This window comes from Dama dama, chromosome 9, assembly GCF_033118175.1.
Source record: "Dama dama isolate Ldn47 chromosome 9, ASM3311817v1, whole genome shotgun sequence".
In the NCBI taxonomy this organism is placed as follows: Eukaryota; Metazoa; Chordata; class Mammalia; order Artiodactyla; family Cervidae; genus Dama; species Dama dama.
The window spans coordinates 42,713,924-42,725,687 of record NC_083689.1 but is presented as its reverse complement, the minus strand read 5'-3'; the positions used below and the strand labels follow the sequence as shown (position 1 = coordinate 42,725,687).

Sequence of the window (11,764 nt, the reverse complement as noted above, 5' to 3'; positions counted from 1 at the left end):
GGGTCTTTATAGAATAGATTGTTTCAGTAGGAAAAGACAAATCAGACAAAATAATTGCCAATGGAAGTTTAACTTGAGCAAAAATGTGGAAGTGGAAAAACTTCAAGTACTTATAGGAAACCAGGTCAGCAGGTTGAGGACAATTACAGAGAAGGAGGCTGGAGCAGAAGGGTATGAATAGCTTTATGGAATTTCTTCAAAAACCAGTTTACTGTGCCTAGAAGTAGCCTGACAAAGGTCTATTTTTTTCTAGGTCTCTCTGTCTCCACCTCCCTGTGTCTTCCCAGCTATCTTTTCGATTCCCCTTCTGATCTAATCTGCTCTTTCTGTGTGTCAACCTCCAACCAAAGGCTCCAAGACCTTTGTATGGTGGATAAAACATATTTATTACTGTTGTGAAAATAAAAGTCAGTCATACTTCAAAGAGTTAAAGAATATTAACGCGTATATATGGAATTTAGAAAGATGGTAACGATGACCCTATATGTGAGACAACAAAAGAGACACAGATATGAAGAACAGACTTTTGGACTCTGTGGGAGAAGGTGAGGGAGGGGTGATTTGAGAGAATAGCATTAAAACATGTATATTATCATATGTGAAATAGATTACCAGTCCAAGTACAATGCATGAAATAAGGCATTCAAAGCCGGTGCTCTGGGACAACCCTGAGGGATGGGATGGGGAGGGAGGAGGGGGGCATTCAGGATGGGGGACGCATGTACACCCATGGCTGATTCATGTCAATGTATGGCAAAAACCACTACAATATTGTAATTAGTCTCCAATTAAAATAAATATATTAATTTTAAAAAAGAGTTAAAGAAAAACATAAATTGACCTAGGCAATTTGGTTTCCAATGAATTGTTCATTTTGAAAATTGATTTCATGGGACATAAAGACAAAATGACAATTAACTTACCATCAAACATGGGACATCCTTGAGAGTGAAAGAAAGTGCTGTCCATGATTATACTGGGATGACAGACATAATAAAGAAATCACAGGACTGCTCACACAAAAACTGTGAAAGACACAGATTTGACAAGGTTTGGGATGACACCCAGCTCCCATGCCACCATTTGACTCTCTTGAAGATGAGTGCTCTTTTTCCCCTCCCATCAGGTTATAAACTCCTTAGGGCTAGAATTGTGTTCAGTCCCCACCTTTGATTCAAGTGTAACTGTTCACTCAGTGCTCTGTATTTCATGGATTCTCAATAAATGTATATTGACTTCATGGGGAAGGCAAAAAAAAAAAAAAGTATGTGTGGATTGTGGGATGCAGAAAAAGCCTATCAGGAAAGCCAAGGGTGGAGACCCCATGAGAGACCCCAGGGTCACTGGGGAAATGTGGAATTTGTCTGTGATGGAGGTTAGAGCACCAAGAAACTTGCCATTTCCTGTGTCCCAGCTGCCCTGTGCCTCTCTAATGGCCAGGTTTCCTTCCTCCATCCCGCTGGCCTTCTTCTGGTCTTGTCCCCAAGCTCCCTATTTGGTTTTCTTTAATTATAAGCTTGGGAGCTTCTGCTCCAGGCCCGGAAGTTGTGGGCTCCTCTGGGACTTCACAGTTTTAACTTCCTCATTCAGGTTCAGTGTTAAGTATTTCATAGGCAACGGGAGACAGTTCTGCAACAAGGGCAGCAAGGCAGCCCATGGAATGTGGACTGGCATCAGAGGGTGGGCTCAGATACACAGATCCTGACTCTGTCCCCATCTGCCCACCACCATCTCCTTGACTCAGTTCACTTTCTCCATACCCCCTTATGCTAAGAGGAAGCTGTTGTCTGTCTGAGTCTTGTTGTGTGAGCTGAGAGTCACAGGAAGGCTGCAGGCAACACCTCAGCCTGAGTCTGGCTGAGAAATTGGTGGGAGCAGAGGAAGGAGGTCAAAGCTGGGGGAAGGGTCTCCGTGCTATGTGCTCTGACCCAGTAAGTACAAATAAGAAAAGGGCAATGAAATGATTTTGACACTGGAATCTCTGCCATAGGGTATCTGCTGAATTTTTTTTTCCTTCAGGGAACCCACTTAAAGGTGAGTGAGGATCTCTTCCTGCCACCCTTCTTCTCTCCTCTTTCCAGTCCCTGTTACTAATTGCTGGTCATTTCACGTTTCTGCTTAAATATCATTTTTTCTTCCCACTGTTGTCTGTCTCCTTCAGCTTTTTTTCCCTTTGGAGTTGGTGGTGGGCATATACCTTTTAGTGTTATGTGTCTTTTCTGTCTTTCTTCTAGTCCTTTTCTTTTTTAAAATTGTTTAGTTTTAATTGAAGGATAATTGTTTTGTAATATTGTACTGGTTTCTGCCATACATCAACATGAATCAGCCACAGTACTTCTATGTACGCATGTCCCCTCCCTCTTGAACCTCCTTCCCACCTCCCACCCCATCCCACCCCTAGTTTGTCACAGAGCACACCTTTCTTCTAGTTCTTTGCATTTGATCTATTTCTCTGTTTTTCTTCCTTTAATTTCTAATTGATCTTTTCCTTTTTTCTTTCTCTTGGTTTGGATTGGGAGCCTTAGTGTTGGGTTCCTGGGTTGAAGAGTGGTTTACAGCAGGAAGACAAAGGATGAGTGGGGAGAAGCAGGGGTGAAGGGGCAAAGGACAGGACTGATATGGGACTTAGTGTCAACCTGTCCTCTAATGTATATTTTAGATACAAAGTGGCTTCTTTATGCTGTCCTTTCTAGGGAAAAAAATGAAGCCATTAACTAAATAGCAGAAAGGAATGAAATTAATGAGCAGGAAATTAATAACATGGAATATGAGGGTAGTTTCTTGAGTTGTTTGCATATTACAATCACTCATTCAACAATATTTACTGAGTATATAATACATGTCAGTTACTGCTGTAGGAGCTGGGGATTCCCTGATGAGAAAAAAATGGCATTGGGGGTTATGGGTTCTAGTTGAAAAGCAGAAGACAAATCTGTATGAATTAAATGTAGCAAGTCTGACGGTGTTGAATGCTATGAGAAGCACAAGGCAGGGAAGGAATAGGGAGGAGAGAAGGATTTCAATTGCAAATAGATCTGAGGAAGCCCTGGCTTAGAAGGTTAGTTAGAAGGTGAAGGGACAAGGTAGAGCCTTTGTGCAATCAAATTTCCATGAATAGGTAAGAACAAGCACTAAGGTCCCTGAAGCTGGGATGGGAGTAAACACAGGATGCTGGTGAGACCAGAGTCATGGGGATTCTGGGGAGAACAGAAGAAAAGGAGGTCTGAGTGGTGATAGAAAGTCTGCTGATAAAAGCATTCCTTTATTCTTGAAAAATTTTGTCTTTTATTCTTACAGAGATGAGTTCACATTAGTGGTTAGCTGCTCAGTCATGTCCAACTCTTCGCAACCCCATGGCTACTCCATGGGGATTCTCCAGGCAACAGTGCTGGAGTGGGTTTCCATGCCCTCCTCCAGGGGCTCTTCCCAACGCAGGTCTCCTGCCTTGCAGTGCAGTGTGCAAATAGACTAGGATGGGGGCAGGGATGGAATGGCTGATGAGGCAAATTCAGTTAGAGACCATCATCAACCAGGAGAGCAGTGATGACAGTGTGGCCAGGTAGGATGGGCAAGAATGGAAAGTGGTCAGGGGTAGATACATTTTGCAGAAAGAACCACAAGAGATTTATGATGTTGGGTTGTGAGAGGGAAGGAGAAATTCAATATGACCCATGTGTTGTGTCCTGAGAAACTGGACAGACCTGCCCTTAATTTACTTGGGGAGGTTAGACCAGGTGTTTTGTTTTTCCAGAAGAGACCAAGAACTCTATCTGATCACTTTAGGTAGGATAAGCCCATTGAATGTCCAAATGGAGATGGTGAGTATAGAGTGTTATAATAATTAGAATTCAAGGGAGCTTATATGTCATTAATCAACTCTATAGTATTGTAGTATACAGTGGTGGGTGAGGGGGAAAGTGGAGGTGTGGAGTGTATGTCGTTGAAGGTACATGTAGCCAAATGATTATATACACATTAGGTCCTTAACATAAAAAGAGGAATTTCTGGTTTGAGGTCTATAGGACCTGGTTTGTTCAGTTGATTGATTCAGTCTGGGTCTGATATGGCCAAGATGGTATTTGAAGACTATAGGAACAGTGATTTGCTCCTGTAGTAGGACCTCCCATCACACCTTTGTGCTGTTTTTGGCAAGGATACCTGGGCATGTCTTTTCTGGGCATGAATCAGAACATGCTCTGTTCTGTAGGAATTCAGCTCACAGAGCCTACCTCCATGGTGGTGGATCTGGGCAAGGCTATCCTAGTTTTAGAAATTACTCTGTTTCTTTATACAGAGAGCATATCTTGTGTGGTTGCCTTGTTTCCTCTTTGCAAGGAGGTAAGGTAGACATGAATATATCCTAAATCAATGTCTCCTGGATACCCCTGTAATCCATTTGCAGAGAAATTCTATTCTTTTGTAATTATCTCAAGATAGTTCTTACTATATCACTTATTATCCCTCAGAGGAAGAAATACAGCAATGAAGTAGTATATTGAGGTCAAGAACAAGGGCTCCAGCAACTGAAGTGAGTCTCTCTGCTTTCAGAAAGTAGAAGTTGCAGCTATGTATTACTTCACCTTGATTATTTTTATTCAATCAACTCATATGTATTGAGGATATACTATGAACCAGGAAGCCATTAGGGGCTGAACCCATTAGAGGGTGTCAATGTCATGGTGAATGATAAATGATGCTCTCATTCAATAGGATGAGACAGACAATAAAAGTTTTAAAATGTAATCCTGTGTGTGTTGAATGGTATAAGTGTTGTGGACAAAACAAAAGCAAGAAAGGACTTGAAAAATGCAAGATGCTTATAATTTTAGTGACTTTCACAGATTGTATCTCTTAAGAGGTTGGCATTTGAGTAAAAATCTCAAGCAGATGAGAGATAGAAATATGAGGAAAGAGCATTCCAAAGAGAAAAAATGCAAAGATCCAAAGGTGGGGTTGTCCAAGGAAATTCAAGGAAACACAGTGAGCAAAGGGGACATAGTAGGAAACGAGGTCAGAAATATGAGTGTGCGTGTTTGTGTGTGTATCATGTAGGGCCTTGTGTGCCTCTATAAGTATTTGGGCCTTATCTGGGGTAATTTGGAGCTTCCCTGGTGGCTCATATTTAATTTGAGAAGTCATTGAGATACTTTCAGCAAGAGAATTACATTATAGGACTTACATTTTAAGCAGACTCATTTGAACTGTTATGAGAACAGACTCGGGTTTCAATGATAGGAGCCTGGAGACTGACTAGAAGCCTGTAAGAGTCCATCTAAGAGAGAATAGTGGCTTGGACCAAGGCAGCTGTAGAGGAGATAAGCATTAACTGGATTCTGAGTTATTCTGAATAGTATAGACAAGAGACTTGTCTGATAGTTTGGATGTAAAAGACATAGAGGAATTAAAAATGGTCCTAAGGTATTTGAGCTCAGCAAAATAAAGAACACCTCAAGTATCCATTACTTTCCTTTATTGTCACATATATGAATTATCTCTTGGGATGAAATGGTCCAAGTTCTGCTAGAGATAGTATACTGAGTAAATTTAGTCCAGCTAAAAACAGTGTCATATGGGAAAGTCAGTATTCTGCCTATTGAAAGAGGATTGTCCAGTAGTCCTGTGACAGATAAACTAACTCAGATTCTATTCTTCTTGGTATGGAGACATACAAATGTAGATAAGTGGTTCAATTTTATGAGATAGCAAATATCCTCTCATCTATGTTTTGGGGAAAATGAAAGAATGTGCTGTGCTAAGTCGCTTCTGTCATGTCCAACTCTGCAACCCTATGGACCAGCTGGCCAGGCTCCTCTGTCCATGGGATTCTCCAGGCAAGAATACTGGAGTGGGTTACCATGCCCTTCTCTAGGGGATCTGCCCAATCCAGAGATCAAACCCATGTCTCTTACATCTCTGGCGTTGGCAGGCAGGTTCTTTACCACTGTGCCACCTGGAAAGCTCCTATCCTCTTATATACCCTTAAGCATGTACTGTTGTGCTCTAATGAATTACAAAAGATACAGATGACTGAAGAAGAATAATTCAGAGATAAGTAAAGACATTTCTCCCAATGTCAGAATTTCTCTGTCCATGTTTTCAGGTGACTGTGAACAACTGAACCATGGGGATACGGTTGAATCAATCATCCATAGATGGCTTCATTCTCTTGGGCATCTTTTCTCATAGCCAGGCTGATTTTGCCCTATTCTCTGTGGTTATGGTGGTCTTCACAGTGGCCCTCTGTGTGAATGTCCTCCTCATCTGCCTCATCTACATGGATCCTCGACTTCATACACCCATGTACTTCTTTCTCAGCCAGCTCTCCCTCATGGACCTGATGTTGGTCTGTGACATTGTGCCCAAGATGGCATTCAACTTCTTCTCTGGCAGGAAGTTCATCTCCTTTGTGGGTTGTGCCATACAAATTGGATTTTTTGTCTCTCTTGTGGGATCTGAAGGGCTCTTGCTGGGACTCATGGCTTACGACCGCTATGTGGCCATTAGCCACCCACTTCACTATCCCATCCTCATGAGCCAGAGGGTCTGTCTCCAAATTGCTGGGAGTTCATGGACTTTTGGGATAATAGATGGAATGATTCAGATGGTGGGAGCCGTAAGCTTACCCTACTGTGGCTCAAGGAATGTGGATCATTTCTTCTGTGAGGTTCCAGCTTTACTGAAACTGGCCTGTGTAGACACATCCATTTTTGATTCCCTGCTTTTTGCTTGCTGTGTCTTCATGCTGCTCCTGCCCTTCTCCATCATTGTGGCTTCCTATGCTCGAATTTTGGGAGCTGTGCTCCATATGCACTCTGCTCATGCTCGTAAAAAGGCTCTGGCCACCTGTTCTTCCCACCTTACTGCCGTGTCCCTCTTCTATGGGGCAGCCATGTTCATCTACCTTAGGCCTAGGCGCTACCGGGCCCCAAGCCATGACAAGGTGGTCTCTCTCTTCTACACAGTCCTTACACCTATGCTCAATCCTCTCATTTATAGCTTGAGAAATCGGGAGGTGATGGGCGCCTTGAAGAAGGGGCTGGATCACTGCAGGGTTGGCAACTGGCACTGAACACCAGGGCATCTGGAGCCTGGTGCTGCCACCTCCTGTTTGCATAATGTTGGCAAGTCATTCTCAGTTTGTGAGTGACTGCTTCCTCATCAATAAACGGGAATCATGACACTGCCCAGCCTCACAGGGATTTTGTTGGGATAACTGTATGTAAATCTAAAGCACGATGAGGAAGCAATGCATTGTTATTATTATCATTATTGATCATTTATGAAGTCTTTGAAGGAAATTCACTCTATTTTTAATTCTTCTTGGTTATAGTTGTGTTTTATTGAGTGCTTGCTATGTCCTGGGCACAGTCTTTTTTCATTTATGTATCATCTATATTATTTAGTTGATGATTTCACCTAATAAATATAAATATTTTAAATAAAAACTTTCTAGATGGGAGAAATTGAGTCTCTATGATTCTTTATTGGGTGGCTCCTAGTCTAAGGGATGTGGGGGAGGGAGAGGTGTGGAATGGGAGTTTGGGGTTGGTAGATGAAAACTACTACATTTAGAATGAGTAAGCAGCAAAGTCCTACTGTGTAGCACAGGGAACTATATCCAATCTCCTGGGATAAACCATAGTGGAAAAGAACATTTAAAAAAGAATATATATATGTAAAACTGAGTCACTTTGCTGTATAGTGGAGATTAGCAAAACACTGTAAATCAATTATACCTAAATAAAAAAAATACAAATATATCCCTAACTGCTAATAAGTTATTTATTTCCAGTACTGGGTTCTGTGCCTCATAGGTAGTAGTTACTTAATAAACCTTATAGAATGAAGGCAAGAGGAAGACATCAAAAGGGATATATGTATGAAAACATTTTTAAAAGCACTATTCAGGTGCCAAATTTGCTTTGGCAACTGTGATTATTTCTGTACTTAAAGTTCTGCAAAAGTAAAACTATATCTGTTTTGGAAAGTGAAGATTAGAACAGAAATGCTACTGAACAACCAATGGATCAAAGAACAAATCAAAAGAAGCATTAAAAATACCTTGAGACAAAAATTAAAAGGGGACATTCAATACACTGAAATTCACGGGATGCAACAAAATGAATTCTAAGAGGAAAGTTCATAGCAATAAACACCAACATTAAAAGAAACCAGAAAAAAATCTCAAATGAACAATCACACTTTACAACTCAAGGAAGTAAAAAGAACAAAGGAGCCAAAATACAATAGAGAAGAAAAGATGACAATCAAAGCAGAAATAAACAATATAGATATAGAAAAGACCAATGACACTATGAACCAGTTTTATAAAAAAAATGAATTAAATTGAAAAAACTTAACCCAGACTGGAATGCAAAGTCAAGTGGGCCTTAGGAAGCATCACTGCGAACAAAGCTAGTGGAGGTGATGGAATTCCAGTTGAGCTATTTCAAAGCCTGAAAGATGATGGTGTTAAAGTGCTGCACTCAATATGCCAGCAAATTTGGAAAACTCAGCAGTGACCACAGGACTAAAAAGGTCAGTTTTCATTCCAATCCCTAAGAAAGGCAATGTAATATTACTCAGCCATAAAAAAGGAACACATTTGAGTCAGTTCTGATGAGGTGAATGAACCTAGAACCTATTATACAGCGAAGTGAGTCAGAAAAAGAAAGATAAATATTGTATTTGAACACATATATATGCTATCTAGAAAAAATGGTGCTGAAGAATTTATGTACAGGGCAGCAATGGAGAAACAGATAGAAAATAGACTTATGGACATGGGGAGAGGAGAGGAGAGGGTGAGATGTAGGAAAAGAGTAACATGGAAACTTACATTACCATATGTAAAATAGATAGGCAAGGGAAATTTGCTGTATGTCTCAGGAAACTCAAACAGAGGCTCTGTACCAATCTAGAGGGGTGGGATGCGGTAGGAGATGGAAGAGAGGTTCAAAAGGGAGGAGATATGTGTATACCTATGGCCGATTCATGTTGAGGTTTGACAGAAAATAACAGAATACTGTAAAGCAGCTATCCTTCAATAAAAAAAAATATTAAAAAAAGATTATCTTTGTTCTTACCGTCCAATAATTTAATTATAATGTGTCACTGTAAAGATATCTCATGTTTGTGTTTTTTGAAATTCATTGAACTTAAATGTGTTGATTCAAGTCTTTTTATCAAACTCGAACAATTTTGATATTTTTAAAAAAATATTCTTACAGTGTCTTTCTTTCCTCTCTTTCTTTTTTTTTTATTTTTTATTTTATTTTATTTTTTTTTATTAGTTGGAGGCCAATCACTTCACAACATTTCAGTGGGTTTTGTCATACATTGATATGAATCAGCCATGGATTTACACGTCTTCCCCATCCCAATCCCCGCTCCCACCTCCCTCTCCACCCAATTCCTCTGGGTCTTCCCAGTGCACCAGGCCGGAGCACTTGTCTCGTGCATCCCACCTGGGCTGGTGATCTGTTTCACCATAGATAGTATACATGCTGTTCTTTTGAAATATCCCACCCTCATCTTCTCCCACAGAGTCCAAAAGTCTGTTCTGTATTTCTGTGTCTCTTTTTCTGTTTTGCATATAGGGTTATCGTTACCATCTTTCTAAATTCCATATATATGTGTTAGTATGCTGTAATGTTCTTTATCTTTCTGGCTTACTTCACTCTGTATAAGGGGCTCCAGTTTCATCCATCTCATTAGGACTGGTTCAAATGAATTCTTTTTAATGGCTGAGTAATATTCCATGGTGTATATGTACCACAGCTTCCTTATCCATTCATCTGCTGATGGGCATCTAGGTTGCTTCCATGTCCTGGCTATTATAAACAGTGCTGCGATGAACATTGGGGTGCACGTGTCTCTTTCAGATCTGGTTTCCTCAGTGTGTATGCCCAGAAGTGGGATTGCTGGGTCATATGGCAGTTCTATTTCCAGTTTTTTAAGAAATCTCCACACTGTTCTCCATAGCGGCTGTACTAGTTTGCATTCCCACCAACAGTGTAAGAGGGTTCCCTTTTCTCCACACCCTCTCCAGCATTTATTGCTTGTAGACTTTTGGATAGCAGCCATCCTGACTGGCGTGTAATGGTACCTCATTGTGGTTTTGATTTGCATTTCTCTAATAATGAGTGATGTTGAGCATCTTTTCATGAGTTTGTTAGCCATCTGTATGTCTTCTTTGGAGAAATGTCTGTTTAGTTCTTTGGCCCATTTTTTGATTGGGTCATTTATTTTTCTGGAATTGAGCTGCAGGAGTTGCTTGTATATTTTTGAGATTAATCCTTTGTCTGTTTCTTCATTTGCTATTATTTTCTCCCAATCTGAGGGCTGTATTTTCACCTTGCTTATAGTTTCCTTTGTTGTGCAAAAGCTTTTAAGTTTCATTAGGTCCCATTTGTTTATTTTTGCTTTTATTTCCAATATTCTTTAAAAAGATATTTTTTAAAAAATATTCTTACAGTGTCTTTCTTTCCTCTCTTTCTTGAAAAGAAAGAAATGTTTATGTTGCTTTGCTTGATGACATCCCATAGTCTCTTAGATTCTTTCAATTATTCTTCTTTCTTTTTGCTTTCTACTTCTTAGACTTGCTAATCTGAATTGACCCTAATCAAGGGCTCTCATTTTTAATTTTGCTTTTTAAAGTGTGATATTGATGACTCTAGTGAATTTTTCATTTCAGTTATGTATTTTTCAGGTTCAGAATGTTTGTTTGTTTCATTTTATAATTTATATCTATTATTGATATTCTATATTTATTCATGGATTATTTTCCTAGTTTCTGTAGCTTTTCCCCCATAGTTTCCTTCAGCACTTGGAGAATATTTAAGTCAGTTGACTTAAAGTCTTTGTCTGGTAGGTTTAATGTCTGTGCTTTCTCAAGGATAGTTTCTTTGCATTTCTTGTCTTTATAGTCTGTGATTTTTCACTGAAAATTGGATATTTTGAATATTATAATGTGGTAACTCTGGAAATCAGATTTTTCTTCCTCCTCAGTATTGTTTCTGGTGCTTGCTATAGGCTTTATTTGTTTAATGAGATTTATAAACAATTTTTGTAAAGTCTGTACTTTGTCTCTATTTTGGGGCTTTAGAGGGAATGGAGGGACGTTACAATAGTAATTGCATCTCTATAACAGGGAGAGGACTTTAGTTTGTCTATTCAGTTTAATTCTCAGAACAAATATTTTATAGTTAAAATTATTATTTCCATTTTACAAATGAGGAAACTGGGGTTCACATGAGTCCCTTGCCTAAAAGAAGTTTAAACAACATGGACACACAGCTCCACCTGACTTCAAGGTAAAGTGTCTGTGCTTTGCTACCTTTACTTTTTGTAAATTTTTTAGTATAACAAAAGCTCAACTGGGTTAGAGATGACAGAAAAATGGGCAGGAGGAGGTCAGTCCAGGGACAGATTACCTCTTTATCACAACAGATTGTTTGTTGACTCTTTCATCTCTTGAGGACTTTGAATTGCAGCAGAATTGAACTCAGAGGTTAGAAGGGTCAGTGTGATTTTGGGTGGGCATCTCTTCATTTATCCTGGGTCTCCCTGGTGGTGCAGTGGTAAAGAATCTGCCTGCCAATGCAGGAGATGCAGGAGAGATAGATTGGATCCCTGGGTTGAGAAGATCTCCTGGAGTAGGAAATGGCAACCCAGTCCAGTATTCTTGCCTGAAAAATTTCATGGACAGAGGAGCCTGGTGGACTACAGCCCATGTTGTCACAAATAATCAGACATGACTGAG

The 11,764-nt window shown here is 39.9% G+C and overlaps 1 protein-coding gene across 1 annotated transcript; it reads left to right on the top strand.

The window, feature by feature from the left end:
• The first annotated feature begins 6,121 nt into the window (after positions 1-6,121).
• On the top strand, positions 6,122-7,069 carry LOC133062295 (olfactory receptor 2V1). The gene has a single exon (XM_061151131.1). The coding sequence runs from the start codon at positions 6,122-6,124 to the stop codon at positions 7,067-7,069; it is 948 nt and encodes a 315-aa protein (XP_061007114.1).
• The last annotated feature ends 4,695 nt before the right edge of the window (positions 7,070-11,764 follow it).

Excerpts from the sequence above, each read along its gene's own strand:
- LOC133062295 (XM_061151131.1), top strand. The coding sequence starts at position 6,122 with ATGGGGATACGGTTGAATCAATCATCCATAGATGGCTTCATTCTCTTG.